Consider the following 23237-nt stretch of genomic DNA (forward strand, 5'->3'; position numbering starts at 1 on the left):
CCCTCCTCCTGGAACTAGTTCCTACTCGCTGTTCTAAACCATTCCAGCTACACAAAGCACAGGCATATGCATACTAAGACTTTGCATGCAGATTTTTGGTGAATGTGTTCTGCTTTGCATCACTGTATCTAGTATAAAAGTTGTCAGATTGGCCAAAGCCTAAACACAATATTTCCTTTTATACTACTTTAGTTGTAATACTCTGAACGTTTTTTTATAATTTTGTGTAAAATTACACAAAAACACAAGAACCCAGCTTTAACACAAATATAGACCAATATAATCTCCAACCTTTCACATTCTTAAGGTGCTCAGAGTCCTTCTAGACATCAGCTTCTCTGAACATCACACATTTTCCACATGTCGAAATCCAGAAAATCCTGCAACCTTGAAACATGCTTGCCATCAGTAAACAGAAATCTAATCTGACCTGACGGGTCACTCATGTCAGTGAAGCGTCTGTGTCCTCGGGGACTGAGAGCCGTAACAGGGCCGGGAACTCGTCTTTGTGTGTATGTGAAGAGCATCCAAATAAAAGACAGGGATCAAAAGGTTGTCATTGCGGTGTCCTTGATTACGTAACAATCGCATTAGGTAGGCTGAGGATCATTCTTCAGTTTACACATGTACACCTCTGAGTACCTTTACTGCGGTGCTGCCTTTGTTCTAAGGTTACACTACACGAGGCACAATCTTTCTGTCTGTCTGCATCAGTGTTGTGGTGTCTTAGATCAAAAGCGCTCAAGGGATGGTGAAACTAACCCCTTCAGATGGACAGTATAGACTCTCAGCAATTTCTTTTTAACACCAATGGGTGTCTGATTCCTGCTGCAAATGGCAGATAGCCTGCTGTCAGATGGGATTAGGAAGAGCCTTACCTGCGTGCAAAAGTATAGAAGGCTAAGAAGAGCCGGATTCTGTGAGCTGAGACTAATTAATCTCTCAGTAATAGTAAAAATGATATGAGACCTGATGTGAGTTCACTCTGGCGTGGAATATGAGATCATTTCCCAAAGAAAGATTTGTAGCCCTTGTGTCACCCAGGGATTTTATGAAGTGAAACCAAAGAGATGGCTTTAAAAGGAATTTTAGGTAAAATCCAATGACTCATTTCTTCACCATATAAATTTGTTGTTGAAGCAGATTTTATTTCCATGTTGTTTACATGCAGGTAATAGATCAAGCTTGTAAAGAGGCCACAATATGCTCTTTTGTAGGTTCATAAATTTATTCTGGAGGTTTTCTGGAATTGGTTGACATCACTTCCTATTTGAAAAAACTTTTTTTATTCTTACCGTGCATGCAGCACTTCACTTCACCGTTTGTCGGAAACGCTTTGTTTTATGTTCTTTCTCTCTAAAGCCTCCGTATTAAACCTAGTCTGCTTTGATTGGTCAGCCAGCTATCCATTATGTAATGCCTTCTTTTCTGATTTTTGCAGACCAGGGAACTGCTGCAAAAATCCAACACTGAACTATGCCTGGTTCAGGCAGCAGCCTTTGAGAGAAGACAGTAAAAACGCGGGTAACAGTGTTGAAACGTAATTTTAATCACTGATTCTTTGCTCCGCATAAATCAGGAATTTGTTTTGAAGAAAATTGCGCTTGCTCTGCTCATCCTCTGTTCTAACTAGTAAGCAGGCATCTCACTGTAATACACAAAATCTTTGTCTGTATGTTTGGTCCACACAACTCTTGTTACACAATCCAGACTTCAGCAACCACACTTGGCACACAGGTACATGTTAGGTCCCTGAAGGTTCTTATCTATATCAGATATTATGATGTCAAACCACCTACCAACAGGCTAAAATGAATAATGTTTTACATTTTATTAAAGCATTACATCATTTTAATTTCACAACAGTAACAATTCATTTGTATTGAAAAAACCTGAATTATGCATTAAATATAATGACACAATCATGTTGCCTGGCAACCACCTACCAAAATGGGCCATTTTTAATATTTATGCACCCGTAACACTTTATAAAACCATCATATCATTTTAATCTCATGACTATGACTTCTAATTTATAGCCACACATTTAAATATTGTAATATATTGCAATATATCTCATATGTTATGATGCCATCAGTAATGGATTAAAATTAAATTCATTTTCTGTGGGAGAAAATAATCCTCTTTGTTATAGACTTCTAACCTTGTACCATTCTATACATGCAGAAACAATATGTAAAATACACTCAAGAAAAGCATAATATGACGTCTTTGAAAGAAAAAGTCCAGTTAAACATCAACAACCCAGAATTTGATCAATCTGCACAAGCTTGAAAAAAAAAAAAAAACAACCTTCAAAAGAAAATGAAACTCACGCCACATTGTACTGACTGCTTTCCAACTTCTATTTCAGCAGTGAGGTGGCATTAAACCTTTGCAGTAGAAGAGAGCTAAACAAAATGAAGTAATTAAAAACAAAAAGTCAGACCTCATATTCAAAACATGATAGAAATCTGACATTTTATGCTTTTCATAGTTTCAGTTAAGAGTTTGTTTTTTTTAATATACTTTATATTCCCCTTCTCTGTCCTACATAGATTTGATGTTTTGATGCCTGTATTTATTGGTAGGTTTTTTGTTTTGTTTTTGTTTTTCTCAGTGGAGCTGAAGCTTCACTGAGGTTTCATTTTCATTCTGTCAACTATTTATTTATTTTTTAAATGTGTCAATTGATAAGAGATAAAACGCAATGCGATGGCAATGCGCCTATAAGTAGTATAAGAAAAAAAACAAACAGAAAAAGATTCAGATTTTAACGTCTGGCACGTTGTTTTCTCATTCTGCTTAGTGTTTTGGGGTTTTCTATGCTAAATGAAGATTATTTGACATAACTTTGTTGTGTTTTTTACTTTTTTGAAAATCCACCATTCACTGGAGGTTAATAGATACTCTATGTAAAAATAATCGTGTTTAAAGCAATGTCTTGCTGAAGTAAGCGAATAAAAGAAAATGCATCAAGAAAGTACATCAGGTAGCTTAAGCAGGTGTTAGAGCTGAAAATAACATTGTATAAATAAGCACAAAGAGTTTACAGCGTGTGCAGGTGAGAAGATGAAATGTGAGCCGAAAATTCCGGGTTGAGTAATGGAGCTGAGTTTGAAGGCTAAACAGAGGGTAAAATGCTGTGCAGCTGTTTCACAGTGCAATAGCACATGATTCTAGGAAGCTGTACCAGCAACAATTTCTACCCCGTCACTACAAGAGATCGGTAACTGAGAAAAGGAATATGCCAAGAACGTGCTCTTGCATGTGATTGAACAGTCAAAACAGTCCCTCGCTGGATGATGATGATGTGTTGGAAATGTTCAGCTTTTGCTGTCAGATGACCCAGTGGATTTTCTTTTTTTTGCAATATTTGTGGCCAGAGGCAGCTGCGTCAGGAGCCCCGCTGTGCCAAAACAGTGGTCTACATAAAATAAATGAGGAGGCTCCTTTTTTTCTGACTCAACACAGATTGTATTACAAGAGTTCATAACAAAATAACTGATTTAAAATGGAAAAAAGACACAACATTACAAAATGATTTAGATTGGTGTAGGGGTACAGGGTCTATTTTGAAATTTCTCATTAAAGTGTGTCACAAAGCATTAGGCCTTGTTAAGGCTTGTGTAAAAATCATTTTCATGTGCACATTATATACACACAAACATTTGTACACATACAATCAATATAATTGGCAATGTTTGACAGAGCAGGTAATTCGTCATAATGGGTGTCTTGATTTATTTTTTCCTTGTAGTCACAGTGCAGTGATTTACTGTTTCTTCTGTGCCCCAGAGTGAAGTTGTGCTGGGAGAGACAGAGTGAAAAGCATGTGGCACGCCTCTGTCACAACCACCATATATATAGCAATTTCTACACCCCTTTAATTCATACCTCCACTTTTTGAGTAGTTTCTCTTCCATAATAACCTGCTATATTTTCAAGTTGAATAGATTTTATAAGACTAATTATCTGATAACAAGTCAGATTCTCCTGGCTTATGAGATGCTTTTTTTTCCTTAGGTGCCTTCTCTCTTCAGCTAACGAAATGATTTCAAACGAGTAATGTCTGATAAGATGAGACAGAAGCCTTGTGGGCATGACTAATGCTACTGAGTCCAATTAAGCTGATGTACCCACTGAATCAAATCACCCTGATATGATCTTGTCTGCCTGTGCATATATTGCCTCTAACTCTGATCACCTGAAAAAATAGGAAAAGACAGAGAGCATCACACATACACAAATCACTGCTGTGTTAATGGCGTTATGGATGCCAGTTTTTTTTTTTTGTTTTTGTTTTTGTTTTTCCAGTTTATTACATCTCATGTCAAATGCTCAATTTTGAGATTTGGTCAATTAACAGAGGGGACGTGCAGGAAACGTGCACACCACAAAAATAAATGTGTACTCACAACAGTTATAGGAAGGTGTTCAGGAGGAAAGTGGGTAAATTAATGGGCTGTTCTCTAATCTAGAAATTGTTAGTTTGTAAATGTGCTGAGATAGCACATTTATATGTAGCCTGCTTCTTGCAAATGCCACCAAACTACTGTGAATCCCTGTAACTGCTGTACCACACCCACCGACAGTGAATTTATGACTTAGTTAAGCTATCTGAAGGCTGCATCAGCTTGCCAGTGAAATGATTGTTAGTCTAGAGGAAGTCATAAATCAAAAAAGGGTTTGGTTTGTCATTATCTATTAATACTCTGCAGCTCTCGGTCTAGAGTTCTGGAAACAGGCACAGCTCAGACATTCATGCAATCTTCCCCAAGACTGAAAAATTTTACTCTGAAAGATAGAGGTGAAAGACAGCTCTTCAAAGTTTCCCTGGCTTGTGATTGATTTACTCATCCTTCCATGGTCTGCAGCCAGTGCTGACAGCTCTGGAGGTGGAACAGTGCAGAATGCCTTAATTGAGCCTCATGCACAGAGCTTAATGCTGCAGGCACAAAACCCACACAATTAGGATGGGCTAATGACGTGGGGTGTCGCCCATTATATTTCCAAATATCCTGTAGGGGATTCCATATTTAGTATCACTAAGTCTTAATTAGTGATTAGCGAGAGGAAATGGAGTATTTTGCAAAAGAAAAAAGATTTTCACACAATTCATATTTTGACACTTTTTACATGATATGTTAAAACAAAGAAGAGAATGTATGTGGGTCATTATTTGAAGACTGCAATTTGAATTATTAAAAAGTCTCTCTGTCTTTTCAGAGCCAGGATGATTTGCACGTCATTCACAACAATCAGCTGGGTAAGTCTTTTATTCCTAATTAGTAGTAAAAAAATAGAAAGTGGAAAAAAACTTGTGTGTTTGTGGAGCGTGTATAATTTTTAATATTCTGTGTGTGTGTGTGGTTTGCTAATAAAACACTTAAAAGCAGAAGGAAACTGGAAAATAACAAATTCGTGTTTAGGAGGGAAACTGAAAACCTGAATCACATTATCCTGTACTTGCAGTGCTCAGACAAGGGAGCATATGCTTAAACAGTATGTCCTTATCTGCTGTAGATACAGCTAAGGACACAAAGAAAATTAGTCAACATATACTATGTGTACCACTTACAGTAATTTCAAATGTTTAATTAAAAAATACAAATGATTTAGTTCTAGATCTGACTGGAACTTATTTTGGACCCAAAAGGTCATTTTACTAGTTGACAATATGTCAACAAATATAGTTTCAATCTTATAGCCACAACTGAGAATTATAACTTAATTACTTTTAGCCTGATGGTTTTTTTTTTTTTCATCCATTCATTACACCCCATTGTTCCATTTGTTTTCTACCACTTATCTCTGGCTGGGTCCTGGGTGTAGAGGCTATACAGGGGGTTTCAGACATCCTACTTCCTAGGAACATTGGGGTGAGATGAGATGTATAAAATCCAGTGAAGTCTGGGTCATGCAACAGATTTACTCTGAGCTCCATCTGCATCTACAAGCTCCTCACCCTATCTCTAAGCCTTAGCACAGCTATCACAAATTTTGTCTGCTTGATCTCACTCTTTCAAAAACTACCTAGAGCTCGTGAGAGCAGGTTAGGACTGGAACATACACTCACTGGGCACTTTGTTAGGTATATCTTTTCAACTGCTCAATAGAACAAATATCTAATCAGTCAATCTCAAGGTGACCTATTTGTCTATATTTGCCATGCAGACATGGTGAAAAACTTGCTGAATATCAAACCAAGCATAAACCAGACATCGATTAAACACTTGAGCCTATTTTTACTGACCATGCTCAGTTCTGTATGAGCACAGTGTGTCCATCTTCTGATGGCTGTTTCCAGAAGGTTACGGTACCGTGTCACAAAACTCAGATCATCTCAAACTAGTTTCTTGAACATTACAGTGTACTCAAATGGCCTCCACAGTCACCAGATCCCAGTATAACAGAGCAACTTTGGGATATGGTGAAATGGAAGGCTCACATCATGGATGTGAAGCCAGGAAATCTGTAGCAACTGTTGCATGATGCTATTATGTCAATATAGTTGCTACATGTTAATTGGTGAGTGTAGATCAACTAAAAGATTAAAAGCTTATCCTTTCTGCTAACCTGTACAATACCTGCATTGCTGCTGAAGCCACAGCAAGCTTTCTCTCCAGGTCACGCTGCCATATACCATTACTTTTGAACAGTATAGTAAAACTTCTTTAGGGAAACAACCCTTCCCTAACCCAATACAGCAATCCAGCATCTCATGCTGGCGGCTTCACATTTGACTCCAAACAGCCCCAGACACTGAAGGTCATGCTCTGATGAACATTCTCTGCAATAATGTACACTATAATTATAATAACAAGATAATAAAAAGGTTGTTGCATTGGTTTACTGTGTGCTTTACCACAGTAAAAGTTATTTGTGTCTCTACCATTTTTTTTTGCATGGTATGATATCATAGCAATGAGAACACTGGCTTTTTTAACTACCAGATAGCAATAGTACAGCACCATGTAATGGAACAAGACTAAATAGTTATCATATTTAGTCTAAGCACAATTTTTTCCTTTACTAATAAAAATAGAGATTGTAAACAATTAATTGACCTACATTTCATTTTATAGGCAAATGGAGTATGATAAACATCCATACATTCCTAGAAGTATTCATATTTGTATGTACTTGATTATAAATACAGGTATTGCTGTCTTTGATAGTGGAGTTCTTGTATTCAATTTGATTTACAGTAGTTTGATGTTACTGTATTTGATAATTCAGATCAGACTAACTCAGTAGAACTAACCCGTAATTCCAGATGACATCCAAAGGGATGAACTATTGCTTAATATAGTTCAATTTTAAAGAGCGCTGTATGATGAAAGAATTGAATTGACATTATTGCTTGATAAAATCATGAATAATAAAACCTGAACTGAGTAATATTGGACAGTGTGAAATTTAAATGGCAAGTACTGCAAAATCAAAATAGTAAAATGGGTTTTGCTTATGCGTACCTTGAAAATTTAATCTTGAGAGTTTCGCAGACTTCATAAATAAAGTCCCATCTTTCTTCAACGACTTGACAGCAACCAGGAATTTCATAAGTAGAGCAAATAAAAAGATCTCATGCATGCTTTTCACGCTTCAGTGGACTCGCACAATCACCATCTGAGAGTGATTTTCGGGAGACTGCAGAGGAGTTTGGAGCCCGCTTTCTGGACCTCTGCCTGTTCATTCAACTGGGTCACCACAGACGCAAAAGCACACAAAAGCAACTTCGTAATGCTCTCATTTGGCACCTCGGCACAGAAAGGAAATACAAACAGACAGCGATCTGAAAAATGGAGCTACACTATCTGGCACTGCCATAGTAATTCCCTTTGTCACACCAGAAAAGCTACGCTCGCCTGCAGAGAATGTTGTTTGTGGGCAGGAATGTAAAAGATGAATCACGGAGAGCCAGACTCCCTTTTGTTTTAACAATACAGCAAACTTCAGGAGGTCTGACTGGATTGTTTATTTTAAAAGCCCCAGTAACATTTGATGGGTATTAGAAGTCATTCATTTAGCAATCTTTCTTCAGAGGGAGTACAGGGTGCAGACTTTAAATAAAGTAAATGCATTATGTGCAGTATGTACATGCTACAGATATTCATAGATGGAACAAAAACTAAAAAAACAGTGTGAGCCCACCGGCCATATTGTGCAATAAGTAGTGCTTTAAAAATGCAGCATGCTACATCTTAACAACAGATAACTAAATTGTTGAGAGTGTGACCTACCTAAATGCACTGGGTATAGAACTGTTCAAATACAGATAGATGCTTAGATGTGCATGTTCCCCATCAGTTTCCAGGGCTGCAAGTCTCTCCCACTGCGCTATCACCGAATGGAATCTGATTTTTTTTTTCATTTTACTCGGTTAAATGTGTTCTGCACATTAATTTCCAAGGTTTTGTTTGGTCTTTCATTGAAGCTCCAAAGTACCATCATAAATCTATCCCGGCAGGAGGACGTGTCTTCAACTTGTTGATAAAAGTGAGCAAATTTCGAAATGAGACTATTGTATTACATTACAATAGGTTTGTGTCTCTCATCTTATTTTTTTCTCTCTTGATCAGTTTGTATTGAAGTAAAAAAAAAAAAAAATTTATTGTTCAGCATGACAAAAACAATTAAACAATCCAAAGCTTGTAAGGCCTTTTATCTGTCTAGCTTAATCAGTTCAGTCATTTCATTTCACTATCACACTGCTAGTTCAAAGAGGAAAAGATCAAATGGATAAAACGTGTGTTTTATATGCATACTGGCACAGCAGAGAAGTCCGAGTTATGAATAGCAATACATGTAAGAAAAACAGAAAACTATCTCCTATTAAAACAACTTCAAAAGAAGTTCACGTGCATTGTTTGTGCCATTTAGAAATACTGTATCAGGAGGTAAAACATCTAAACAAGAATAACTTTTCTGCCAATTCCAATTATTTTTATTAGGTAGATCCAACGCAGTGTTTATAACTTACATACATGGCTAAATGAGGCAGTTTTTGACTAAAATCTATCCAGGTCACCACTTAAACCATAGTAATCCATTACTTACTTTACTATTAGGCTAATTTTAAAAGCATCAGTGGAGATGTGTGAGGTTAATTACTGACTTCATAAGAAGTCATAAAACTTTTCATTTGAACTTTTGTCTTTTTTCCCCTTCTATTAGGGACACATTAATTAGCAGCATATTATAAGAATAGAATGGAAACCTTAATACAGACATCATTAATTACATTAATATAGTCTAATGGTACCTTTGCTGTTTATTTGGGTCATCACCAGTATCTGTGTGTGGTCTTTTTTTCTAGTATATTTCTTTCATTTTCAAAATGTTTATTAAAATGTTAAATCGATGTACTAGAAAGTTGATATAATAAATAAATAACCTTAAATTGTTTTTCAGGGAATGTACCAGCATTGGGCAGATCCAAGGTGTATTGCCCAAAGCTGTGTTTTAAATCTGGATCTAAATGTATACTGTTATATAGTTGAGGTTATATACTAACTCTATTCTACATCTCCTTTTTCAGAACAAAACCTAAATGCCAGAATTTAAATCCAATTATCACTATAGCAGTCGTTAATCCTAGGAAAGCTGTGTTACTGTCCCGTATGCGGCTATATTATATTTATTCAGTGGCTCAGCCTCTCCAGGCCAAGAGGACACGCGAGAAGATAGAATGCATATCAATGTTCACAAGATGTTGACTGAACTCCTTTTTCTAACTAGTATTTCTTATTTTCCTTTTTTTTTCCCCCTCCCTACAAACAGTGCTTTGCTGCTTGCTTGTGACAATGCTCTATTGTGTCTGTGTCTTTCCTTTATTCAAGTGGTAAATGGCTTGCACTTATAGGTCTTCTTAGAAGTTCTCAAACTCCTTTGCGTTGCTGCTTTGTGTCTCGTTCACTTTTTCCACATATTTACAATGGAGGTGCAGTTGTCATGCAAGGTGCTCACCAGCCACCGGGAGCATCCTGTTTAGTATTTTGCCCAAGGACACTTGTGGAGAAGCCAGGGATTAAATCTCTAGCCATGTGATTAGTGGAAAACCCGCTCAAACACCTGAACATAGCTGATGGCTTTATTTCATTTAATTTAAAAAGTAATTTAAAAAGCAGGCAACCATCCTGAGAAATGCAATCAGTCGTGGCATATATTGCCAAATAAGATATGAAAGCAAACATATTCCCAAAAATTCAGCTTTACAGAAATTAGAAAAAAAAATGTTTTAAAGTGATATCAAATCCATCCTCGACTCATTCGGTACTTTAATGGGTAACGAATGGGATTCATAAGCAAAACCTGGAATCTGTTAAGCGTTAATTGCCTGAGCTTCCTGAATTATTGATTCTAAGTGAGGTTTAAGGTTTGCATTCAGCACTCATTAGTCTTTAGCAGAGTTATCCATGGAGGTCAGGAACTCCAGAGAACCTCTAATGAGTGTGATTATCACAGGTTGGATGCAGCTTTTTTCAGCCTGTCCTTTTACATGTTGTAATTTCTGTGTGTTTCTGTGTTACTACTTGAAGAGAATGTTTATAAAAGATTGCTTGTTTCCTTTCTTGGCTTTCCCATCTTGCTTCTACTTCATGCACAGTCTTTCCTTTCCAGTCTTTTGTTGTTGTTGTTGTTTTTCAATGCAAGTGACTCCCTATCGTTGTCTGCTGGCTTTCTTCCTCATTCCGCTCCCTTTCTGTTGTTCCCCACTTTGGCATTTTCCTCCCTGTGTTTTATTGAGAGATATTTATGATGCTGACCTTTTCAGCAGTAAGCTAAAAGTTAAATACACCATGCTCTCTATTGATCTTGTGCAGGCTAATTAAAAGTATGTATTAATAGAGGAAGATGGGTGATAGAAAATCATTTTTACTTACAGCAGGGGCCTTTGCCACACTAGATTATCATCTTTCAAGAAGGTAAATAATTTTTATTCCTAAAACTCAACCGAGAAAAAAAAAAAAAAAAGAGGGTGTATTCATTTTGAATAATAAATCCTGGACCTGGTTGGTATTGGTGGTCATGGTTAGTGTGGACAGAAAACTGCAACACAGTTTGCTCGATTGAATTTTGTCTCTTGCGTTTTGGACACGAGGAAGGGAAAGATGGAGGGGATTTTTTGGGAGATAGATGATTCTGGGCCATCTTGTCTCGGGGAGTCCAATGATGTGAGTCACTGGAGTGTAGCAGGTTTTACAGCAGCACAATCAGCTGCTGGATGGGGGGGTTTGGCCTGCTGAGTATGGAAATGAGCTATTGACATCCTCTGTCATCTCTCACTATGTGCTGGCAATGAAGGGCTCTGAATCTGTCATGGCAGTGGTATTGTTCCCACAACAGCCTAATGGCCCCCTCCACAGAAGCCCATCCCTCTAGATCTTAGCCGACTTTTGTCATTGAAATTGCACTATGGATCTGATTTCCATCTTCTCCCAAACATACAAGCATATTTCTATATGTTTGCTGCCCCTTGCCTCGAACGTGTGTTTATTTGACTGCGGAGATGGAAATACTCGGGGCTGAGATGAAATGTTTCTGTGACAGTTCCACTGACTACACACACCTGCTCTGTGACACTGATGGAAATGACAGAGCTGCAGGAGAGCCTAGAGGTCAGTGGGCTCTCAGCTCCGCTGCCACTTGGCAACATCTGCAATCCTGCTCTAAGGAAGTGTCACTATTGATTTGTGTCAGTGAGGCGACAACACAGCACGGCCAGGCCACTAGAAGAACACAATCTATATACAGCCGTGTATCTCTCTCTCGCTGTATGCCCTCCTTTCCGTGTGCATACCTAGAAATACAAACACTTCAGCCTTGATTCTTTAATCAGCCTGATCATACCCTCTTATGCGCAGAGATGCTGAAGCTGTGAGTACACACGAGACTCGAAGCCTCCCTGTGGAGTTTTCCACAGATCAGATGGTGATGGCCTTTAAAGAGTGGTTTCATGAATTGAGAAAAGCATCAGATCAGAGAGAGAGGAGGAGGCAGAATTCTCCAGTGTTTCATTTCATCCAATATATTTCAAGGCTGATACAGTCCTTTTTTTTTTTCTATGGAGTTGCCTCTGTGGAATGCTGAACGAGGGGAGATAAACGAATACTGCTTTCTAGTTCCATCGACCTGGCAAAATAAAATCCTCTGCACCGAGGGGACTAGGGCATTGGCTTCATCTCCTCAGGAACCTTCAATCTCTTTCATTCAAGGCATATTATTTTCAGCCAAGAGGGATCCTTTGATAATTTAATTTAACTGCAGAAAAAAGCACTGTGTTGTGTGTTTTGCACCAGGGTGCAACGTCACATCTTGGGCCTGTTATTAAATAGATGAATTGATTGCATACTTTCACCTCTGGCAATTCTGCTATTAATACAGCTACTACTGCTAAGATTAATAGCACTTTTTCTGTGACAGCTGTGAAAGCAGCACATCCAAACAACCATTAAATGCAACTTGTCAAACTTGCGTAGTTACTCTGAAAGCTATGACCATGACCAAAAACACCCAAGAAAACATCTGACATCCTATCTAAATACACTAGAAACTGTTAAAGAAAAAGCAGGCTTGGTACTTAATTTAAATAGTGCAAAACTGCATTACATGTGAAGGAAAGGAAAGAGGAAAACTGGGCTACTTGGATGCTTTTTTAACTTTGCAGGACGCTGTGAAGAGTAAGAAAATCATGCCGAGCTTTTTTTTTTTTTTTTTTTGTCCTTGAAACAGTCAGACATTCCCGCTGTAATAGGGCCTAAAAATACCTCCCATTTGTCAGATAGCACAACAACTAACAACCATCTCCAGCACTTCGACTCTCTTGGCACAATTACCCAGCAACAATATAGCAATCAATTAGAAATCGTACATGTGAGCGATCACACCAGCAACCTCAACCTAGCCGCAAACCTCCAAACACAAACCACACACAGTGCGTTTACAAAACACGTAACTTTTTCTCAAGTTAAATCTATATAGATCTAAGCCTAGAGGCATCCCTGTATAATCTTGCCTCCACAGTGAAAAGTGCTAGCGCCGAAGGCATTGTTTTAAATCTCGGTCCTATAATTACGTAAAGGTAGATGTATCGATTGTATCGAGAGTGTATACAAAGGTGATTTTTACCTGAAAGGAGAAGGACAGAGAAAAAAAGAGACGAAGGAAGAGGGGTACTATAACAGGATTTTTCCTCTTCCCCTTTTCTCTCCATTGTTTGATGATTAATCGAAACCCATTAGTGTGGACTCGAGAGCAGTGAATTCTGTTTTAATTAGTTTCTTTTTTTACCCCTCATTCTCCTTTGCTTTGACGTAGGGTACGTGTTATCTACACAATGAGGGATTGGCAAACTGCTTATCTGATTTTGCTGTTAGTCTCCTGCAGCTGGTATTATTGCTGTACTGTGCAGTATCAAGAGACTGGTACCTCACTTGGGGCTTTAAAATGCACTGCTTTATGTGAAACCATATGCGCACGCACGTACACGCACATTCATTTAGCGAACTCAGCAGAAGGACATTTAGAGGTGGTGTAGGGGTATTCACTATGTAAGCTCAGCTCAGTGGAGGTTAGATCTGTTGGGAGATGGACATGCTGAGATTTAGCAAGTAATCTCCCCCATTACTAGGGCTCCAGGATGAATGGGATCTTTGTTATGAGCTGAGCAAAGCAGCGACACACCCACCGACACTTAATTAAAAAGATTTGACACAGATACTGTACTCTGACATAGTGTCTGTCCCTGACCCCGATGCTAATATCCAAACTCAGTATGGGAATAGGTTCAAGTAGTGTAATTGAGGTGGAGGCAATCCATCTAATCCTGCCAATGTCAGCACTCGCCATTCCCCTTTTTTCCTCGCACAACTGTTCCGAAGGGAAGACTGTAGACCTGTCAGTGGTGACTGCTACTTATTTGTTTTGAAAGACTAAAAAAAATACACTTTCTCACAAATCTGGGAAAGCATTGTTGGAGAATTCCTGCTGGTAATTAGAATTCAAGACGCAGTGTATTCTCTATGACTGTATTCTGTTTAAATAAGTAACTAATGGACACAGATAAAGCACGTTAGAATTATTTGGCACAGACTGTGTTGTTTGTTTGAGCTCATAATAAGTAAACGTGTACACAAGAACCCTGCACGTCCAAAGTTTCTGAGGTGCCGGCCATAACTCTTACACCTCCCCAGTTTCTCCTTCTTACTTCACCTACCTCTGAGCTTTAAATCCTTGAGAAGATTTTCAGTTGTAACAGTCATTCCAGCCAGGTGCTGCAGACTCTATTTGATGTGATGGACAGCTTACAGGATTTAGGAGTTGTCAGCTGTAATTGTACAGAGCTGGATAAAATGACAGTTTTTTTTTTAGTTGTGTTTTTTTTTTTTTTTTTTTATTCCCTGCCTCTGGTCCTTTGGTCTCAGTTTGATTGTAGTGGTCGTGAGAGCCACAGGGTTTATATGGACTTTTTTGTGTAGCCAATGTCATTCTTCACTGAGCTGTGTCACTATTACTAGCCTGTAAATAGATTTCAAATGAAGAGGAACGTGTTAAGGTTCAAAATTGAGGAGGGAGAGTACAAACCACCCTTGGTCCAGAAGGTCTTGGTCAAACAATGATTTTAATGAATACACACGTGTGGGAAGAATAATCTGTACACAGACAGGAATTAATCTTCGACTTACTAAAGCATAAACAGATATTTTATAGCATCAGGGTTTGATTTACTGACGCCCCTTCATGCGTCACAGATACATTTTATACATAGATCAGATCAACACCACAATGACTTTTAACCCAGAAGATCATCTTCTATTTTCATGGCTGGTACTTTCCGTCTACCTTTCAGTTCTTGTCTTAAAGTGAATTGTTCCTCTTTCTTGCCGAGACAACAAGGACGGTTCCTCTTTTACCGAGACACTTTCGCAGTTCCAATCCAGACATGACTAATCTCTCTCTCCTCTAAATAAATCTAACTCATGTGTGTGTGTCACGACCTCACATGCTCTTTGTGTCACCTCTTCACCTGTTGCACTTCTGACCTTTCACTAGACCAGAGGCTCACTGAGACTATGTGTATGTCTTCTACTAAATAAATGTTTTAACCAAGAACCTCTACTAAAACCTTAATATGAAATGACCTGATATATAAGTGTTTTGTAAGCATGTATTGCAATTCCTTCTATGTTCTAGTTTTCCCTCAGCATGTATCACCTGAACAGTCACGTCAGTGAAGCTTAAGACCTTTAAAGAACCTGAACATCAACTCAAATAAGCACAGATATGCATTGTGTACACAATAGTTATAACTGCATCTGAAATACAAAATTAACATCATCATAAACATCTTAAGGCCATCTTAAAGCTATCTGTTACATTGTTAAAGCAATGATCATACTGCAGATTATATTATTAATGCAATGGTACTGATGATAATTATTTAACAATAGCAGTAAAATAATTTCCCTGCTCCACAAACGGCAGCTAGCTGGGTCGACGACAAAGGTAGAATCTAAAGATGTTGTCAGCATCAGAGGCGGAGGCAGACATTTGACACACCCGGGGCTTAGCCCTAAAGGATAGTATGCATGTGGGATTTGGGGAAGGGGGGGTAGAAATGACTGAAAGATTAATAGGCTCTGTTTTGAGTTTTGTTCAAAAAAGAATGACTTCATATAGGGAAAAATATATATATCACATATGCAGGACACCTTAAACTAGCTTTTTAATTAAGCAGCGAGGCAGAACAAAGTTGGGGCTTTATCAAGACATGCGGACTAACACCCAATTCAACCAGACCCAGAACTGATCCAGAATTAAAACAGGACTACAACAGTTCAAAATCAGGACTACTTAGAACTTAACCAAGACAGAATCAGAACTAGATGATAGTAGCACTAAAAATCATCATAGACCTGTACTACACTTGTTTTTTTAATTCTACCAAAGTCCACTATTTAGATTGAGAAAAGTTCATATAATTATTTAGCCTTGTTGTGCAAACAAGCCTGCATAACTTAATAAATGTAGAATTTGAAAAATAACAAACCTAAAAAGAAACACTAGGTATGAGATACATGAGGACCTATGATACGGTGATACTTTTGGTAAACAACCATTTGACTAACATGTGTGTCTCACCTGCTCTTGTTCCACCTCTGTTCTGTCCTCATTCTCCCTCTCTGCTCCTCTCTCTCCCTCTCTGTTCCTCTCTCTCTCTCTCTCTCTCTCTCTCTCTCTCTCTCTCTCTCTCTCTCTCTCTCTCTCTCTCTCTCTGTTCCTCTCTCTCCCTCTCTGTTCCTCTCTCTCTCTCTCTCTGTTCCTCTCTCTCTCTCTCTCTTTTCCTCTCTCTCTCTCTCTCTCTGTTCCTCTCTCTCTCTGTTCCTCTCTCTCTCTCTCTTTTCCTCTCTCTCTCTCTCTCTCTGTTCCTCTCTCTCTCGCTCTGCTCCTCTCTCTCTCTCTCTCTGTTCCTCTCTCTCTCTCTCTCTCTCTCTCTCTCTCTCTCTCTCTCTCTCTCTCTCTCTCTCTCTCTGCTCCTCTCTCTCCCTCTCTGCTCCTCTCTCTCTCTGTTCCTCTCTCTCTCTCTCTCTGTTCCTCTCTCTCCCTCTCTGTTCCTCTCTCTCTCTTTTCCCCTCTCTCTCTCTCTCTGTTCCTCTCTCTCTCTCTCTGTTCCTCTCTCTCCCTCTCTGCTCCTCTCTCTCCCTCTCTGCTCCTCTCTCTCTCTCTGTTCCTCTCTCTCTCTCTCTCTGTTCCTCTCTCTCTGTTCCTCTCTCTCCCTCTCTGTTCCTCTCTCTCTCTTTTCCCCTCTCTCTCTCTCTCTCTGTTCCTCTCTCTCTCTCTCTGTTCCTCTCTCTCTCTCTCTGTTCCTCTCTCTCCCTCTCTGCTCCTCTCTCTCCCTCTCTGCTCCTCTCTCTCCCTCTCTGCTCCTCTCTCTCTCTCTGCTCCTCTCTCTCTCTGTTCCTCTCTTTCTCTCTCTCTGTTCCTCTCTCTCCCTCTCTGCTCCTCTCTCTCCCTCTCTGCTCCTCTCTCTCTCTCTGCTCCTCTCTCTCTGTTCCTCTCTCTCCCTCTCTGCTCCTCTCTCTCTCTCTCTCTCTCTCTGTTCCTCTCTCTCTCTCTCTCTGTTCCTCTCTCTCTGTTCCTCTCTCTCCCTCTCTGTTCCTCTCTCTCTCTTTTCCCCTCTCTCTCTCTCTGTTCCTCTCTCTCTCTCTCTGTTCCTCTCTCTCTCTCTCTGCTCCTCTCTCTCCCTCTCTGCTCCTCTCTCTCTCTCTGCTCCTCCCTCTCTGCTCCTCTCTCTCCCTCTCTGCTCCTCTCTCTCCCTCTCTGTTCCTCTCTCTCTCTCTGTTCCTCTCTCTCTCTCTGCTCCTCTCTCTCTGTTCCTCTCTCTGTTCCTCTCTCTCTCTCTCTCTGTTCCTCTCTCTCCCTCTCTGCTCCTCTCTCTCCCTCTCTGTTCCTCTCTCTCTCTCTGCTCCTCTCTCTCTGTTCCTCTCTCTCTCTCTGCTCCTCTCTCTCTGTTCCTCTCTCTCTCTCTCTCTGCTCCTCTCTCTCTGTTCCTCTCTCTCTCTCTCTCTGCTCCTCTCTCTCCCTCTCTGTTCCTCTCTCTCTCTCTGTTCCTCTCTCTCTGTTCCTCTCTCTCTCTCTCTCTGCTCCTCTCTCTCTGTTCCTCTCTCTCTCTCTGTTCCTCTCTCTCTGTTCCTCTCTCTCTCTCTCTCTGCTCCTCTCTCTCTCTCTGCTCCTCTCTCTCTGTTCCTCTCTCTCTCTCTCTGCTCCTCTCTCTCTGTTCCTCTCTCTCTCTCTCTCTGCTCCTCTCTCTCTGTTCCTCTCTCTCTCTCTCTCTGCTCCTCTCTCTCTGTTCCTCTCTCTCTGTTCCTCTCTCTCTCTCTCTCTGCTCCTCTCTCTCTGTTCCTCTCTCTCTCTCTGCTCCTCTCTCTCTGTTCCTCTCTCTCTCTCTCTCTGCTCCTCTCTCTCTCTCTGCTCCTCTCTCTCTGTTCCTCTCTCTCTCTCTCTGCTCCTCTCTCTCTGTTCCTCTCTCTCTCTCTCTCTGCTCCTCTCTCTCTGTTCCTCTCTCTCTCTCTCTGTTCCTCTCTCTCTCTCTGTTCCTCTCTCTCCCTCTCTGCTCCTCTCTCTCTGTTCCTCTCTCTCTCTCTGCTCCTCTCTCTCTCTGCTCCTCTCTCTCTGCTCCTCTCTCTCTGCTCCTCTCTCTCTGTTCCTCTCTCTCTCTCTGCTCCTCTCTCTCTGCTCCTCTCTCTCTGCTCCTCTCTCTCTGCTCCTCTCTCTCTGCTCCTCTCTCTCCCTCTCTGCTCCTCTCTCTCTGTTCCTCTCTCTCTCTCTGCTCCTCTCTCTCTGCTCCTCTCTCTCTGCTCCTCTCTCTCTGCTCCTCTCTCTCTGTTCCTCTCTCTCTCTCTGCTCCTCTCTCTCTGTTCCTCTCTCTCTCTCTGTTCCTCTCTCTCCCTCTTTGTGCTGACAATCAAACCAAACACCAACATCATCAAATAATAGTTGAAACCAGATATTTACATACTCTTCAGATAAAAACACAAACACTTTTTTAATTGTAACATCAAATCAGACTAAATGTTTATTTTTTTAGGTTGATAAATATAAAAAAAACATATTTGTTAACTTTAAGAGTAAAGAGAGAAACTATCTGTATTTCTTAATTGTAAATGGCACCAAATTGTATTCAAAATTGAGCCACACTTATGGAGCTCCACAATTCTTTTCCTGGTGTTTTGGTTGATATCTCTTGATTTTCCCATTTCAAAGAAACAGGCTCTGTGTTTTGCCTTATATGCATCCACAGGTGTGTCACCAATTTACTCACATGGACTCAGTGATAGATTTGCTGAAGGTGACATAGATTAAAATAAAATAAAAAATCTGCAGAGCCATATTAGTATCTGCAGTAAAGATCTTTTCATACATTGTACCATAGGCACAGTTGCCTCCATTTTTATAATTTTTTTAATTAATATTTTGTACATTTGTACATTTAAAGGACTCTTCTATTTTTGGAGTGTATTTTTATGTATCTGTATTATATTATACATATACTTTAAAAGTGAATCTCTGTCCAAAAAATGTATTCAGTTTACTTTTTACTCACTATGAGCATCATTCATTATTCTCCCCCAGTAATTAAGGTTAGGATATGTATTATTTATTTTTTTTATTCCAATCCATTCTTCTTTGGCAGCATTTAAATAACCTTTATCAGATTTGATGGTTTTGTTACAGACTTTTCAAAAAAGTGTTTTGCTTTTCTTTCACAAATGTGGGGATAAATTTATTTATTTTTTTAGAATTGAATATTGATTTATTGATTAGCATTCAAATATCTCAGTGAAAACAGAATAAAGATTACCACAGGGCAAGAAACCACGAGACAAGGCTAATCAAAAGGTACTGGCTGAAACATATGCTCATTAAATTGTGTTAAAATGTACAAAACAGTGATCTCCTGTTTTGTGACGAGGACCCAGGCACAGAGAGACTTGATGAATTTAAGAATCTTATGATTTGATAAAGAAATTTGCAGACTTTCACAGAGATGGTAAAATTATGATGACTGATAACGGAGATGCAGACAACAGACAACGAGAACAGGGAGGAACAGGGGTTTAAATGCACCAAGGAGACAGTCAGAGAAAACTCAGGACAACTGGAGACATTTAGGGATGCAGGGACTGACAGAGACGAGGTCTCTGTGACAAGTAAAGTTTATCTTGCCTGGCTGGGCAGCTCTCCTGGTGCTCAGCACCCCCAAAGCTCTGATCCTAGAATCGCCCCTGGTTTAAACTGTGAATATACTGCTGTGTATTGAAATTCCTCTTGTTTTGCATAGAAATATACTGAACAACATACAAAGCATAATATATAAGTTAACATCTACCAGAGTTCCACTGGTCAGCATTCTATTCTATAGCTTCTATTAGCAGATTTCAAACGGACATTGTTGAGCTAGTCACTTTCTCCTAACCTTGGCCTTAACATTGCTGGAACAATACTTATTTCTACTGATTTTGCAGTTGTGTAAGCCAGCTAGAAATGAACAGCTGGGCTGTGTCAACCTTTGGGTGTTACAGCACCTCAGAGAAAGACTTCTGACTGCTAATCTTTTATTAACTAAAACAGTCTGGGATGTGACATTTACTTACTCTCTCCCCAAGCCAATTAAGCTCTTGATGTCCTGGTTATTATCACCAGGCCAGTAATGGATATTAGCAAAAGTCACCTCTGTTATTCAGGCTGTGGCTCTTATCTTGCCTTGCTTGCAGAAGGTCATCGATTGCCATGATCCTTTTTCACAGTATGTGAGCTGTCACACATTTTTGTCCTTTGTGTTCCTCCAGACCTGCGGGAGATAGTGTTCGTCATCCAGAGTCAAAGCAACACCTTCCATGTGAGGCAGGCAGAAAGACGGAGAGAGGATTTGCTCAAGCAGGCACGCGGTTTTACGAAGGTAAGACTCAATGTGCACGCCTTTTTCCTATGGTGGTACATTTTAGTATAAATATGTGTTGATCATGACATCAGCTTTCAGCATCAGTCTCATCTGAATATGAGTTCTTTCTGTTTATGTTGCTGCAGGGTGTCATAACATTCAGTTAAACTCATTTTTCATTTAAAATCTACACACTAAGGGGTTTAAACATAAACACTTTGCTAATTGTTTACTAGTTGCAACGTTACTCATTGCTCATCAGATCAAATATTAAATATTAGTATTATATAATTCATGGTAGTTTCAGATTAACCTGTAAAGTACTTTTTAGTCAAAAGTATGAAGTAAGTGTAGTTTGAAATAGCTTCTCATGTGCTTTTAATATTTTATTTGTTATGGAAATCCAGTGAGTTGTCTAACTTTGATTTTCACATGTATCACTGTGACCACTTACATACTTAATAATCATCATCAAAAGTTTGTTTGTTTGTTTGTTTGTTTTCAGCATTTTAAGGGATTTGTAAACTCCCAGTAAGAACATCAGCATTATGTCAGCCTGGCTTTTTTTCTTCAAGTCTATTCAGAGTAGATTTAATGTAGTACAATGCATGATATAATCTATTCAGTTAAATAGTCAATGCAGTGTTGCTAACAACAATATTACATTCAATTAAAGGAATCTAATCACTCGCTGCATTTATTCTATTAAAAGACTTTTTTTCTTCCTCAGTATTCTTGGATTGGTCACTGAGTTGGAAACAATATTGTCTCAGTCTCCTGCTCAATGCTGTGTATCTTGTATCCAGAGTATTGACTAGCTGTGCCGAATTTAGAGCAAGTCATTTTTTCTGATTCGTGTTGCCACAGTAATATAAATAAATAAATTAATAAACAATACAAGCTAAATGTAACAAAACATTTAAGAAGAAATTTATACATAGAGGGAAACCTTACAGCACAAGACAATTAAAACACAAAAATTTAATTCTAAATGAAAACAGCAAAAGTGGATAAGTGGAAGAAAATGGGTGGGTGAACGGATGGACAGATGGATAGATGATATAAAATTAGCTCAAAGTGGAAGCAGCGAGAAAGCCCACTTCTAAAAACATGTCTTTAAGAGACATTTAAGAAGACCGGGAGTGTGTCAATTTGATCTCCTTAGGGAAGTTGTCTCAGAGAGTGGGTGTCCTATCAGAAAAGCCTGGTCACCCTTCGTCCTCAGCTGAGAGAGGCGTTTTTAAAAATAAATTATAGACAAGTTGTAGTTTAGTTTGTTGTAGTTTCTTGACCCAAACATGTGTATAAGGAGTTTTAGAAATTGAACTGATATTGGTGAGTCTCCTGAGTTCCATAAAGAATGAGGAGACAATAGAGATGACATGCCTGTTCAAGCCAAGGAGCTTTGTCGCAAGTGACAAAATATTTGCCAAAATTCATGGACAAACACCCATGATGTGTTGTCGTATATGCTTGCGCTCCATCAGGACCACTAGATAAAGATTCACGTAAAGATTACATCAGTCATATTTATTAAAGGAGGTTCTGTGCCATCCAGTATTTGATCATGGATAAAATATGTTGAGTTGATGAATGTCATTGGGGTTTAAAGAGATGTGCAGCTGCATGTCATCTGCACCGAAATGGAAATTCACACTATATCTACAGATGGCATACCTCAAGGGTGACATGTACAGAGAACAAAAAAAGGTCCAAGGACAGACCCCTGAGGTACTCCATGGGTCATTTTTATAGAGGATGACCATGAATTGCCAGGTTTTACACTAAAAGACCTATCCTGTAATAAGAATAAAATCACTTTAAAAGTGGACCAGAAAGATAAAGATAAAGACACTAGAGTGTGTTCCTGAGAGAAAATATATATATATATATATATATATATATATATATATATATATATATATATATATATATATATATATATATATATATATATATATATATATATATATATATATATATATATATATATATATATATATATAATTTTTTTTTTTTTTTTGGTCATAATGGCCATTCAAGCTTTGGCTAGTTGATGATACCTACTCTGTCCCATAACTGTAAATGTCTTTTATTGTTTGTTTCTGTTTGTTTGTTGTTCGTCTTCAATTTAAAAAATGAAAATAAAAAGTCTTATAAAAAAAAAAAAAAAAAAAAAAAGTGGACCAGAAATGCTAAATAATAATACATTTCAAAGACATTTATTGAAATGCCTTTAACATTGTTAAAGGCATTTCAATAAATATTTTCCAGCATCACTGGCAATCATCACTCTAAGGAGTGCAGTGTCTGTGCTGTGGTTTACTCTAAAACCCAACTGAAGTGTTTCAAAAAAGTCTGTTCCCATTTTAAAAAAGCAATCAGTTTTTCAGCAACAACTTTAAACCCTTCCCTTGAAAATTACTGGAGCCTGTATTGTCTTCTTTTTTTGTCTCATCTTTGTGTGAAAACAACCCCAAAGGCGCACACTACACCACAAGAATTACAAAGTCCAAAAATAAGAAATTAGAGTTAATGTCTAATTAAATTTTTATAGGTCAGATTTTTTTTTTTTTTTTTTTTTGCATGCTTTAATAGCTGGTACACTTTAAAAATATGTTTGCTGTAATAAACAGTGGCCTCAGTTTATGCAAGATGACAAGACTTGTCACGATGAGATTTAGTTACACTAATCCACATCACGTTTTATGAGACGAGACAGACTTGCCACATCATGTTCTGTTTGCATTTGAGATCTCAGAGATGACTGGCATTTTAGCATCTGTTGAAT

The 23237-nt window shown here is 38.7% G+C and overlaps 1 protein-coding gene across 1 annotated transcript in view; it reads left to right on the forward strand.

The window, feature by feature from the left end:
- Positions 1 to 23237, forward strand: part of b3glcta (beta 3-glucosyltransferase a) — an 81582-nt gene that overhangs the window by 26527 nt on the left and 31818 nt on the right. Inside the window, exons 3-4 of the mRNA XM_085430548.1 lie at positions 5230 to 5269; positions 20355 to 20464. Of these exons, the coding sequence (XP_085286674.1) occupies positions 5230 to 5269; positions 20355 to 20464 (150 nt within the window). The remainder of the gene's footprint in view (positions 1 to 5229; positions 5270 to 20354; positions 20465 to 23237) is intronic.

The sequence above is a fragment of the Copadichromis virginalis genome, linkage group LG14 (genome assembly GCF_057382275.1).
Source record: "Copadichromis virginalis isolate Kocher_CV1m ecotype Utaka linkage group LG14, C_Virginalis_male_GT1.1, whole genome shotgun sequence".
In the NCBI taxonomy this organism is placed as follows: domain Eukaryota; kingdom Metazoa; phylum Chordata; class Actinopteri; order Cichliformes; family Cichlidae; genus Copadichromis; species Copadichromis virginalis.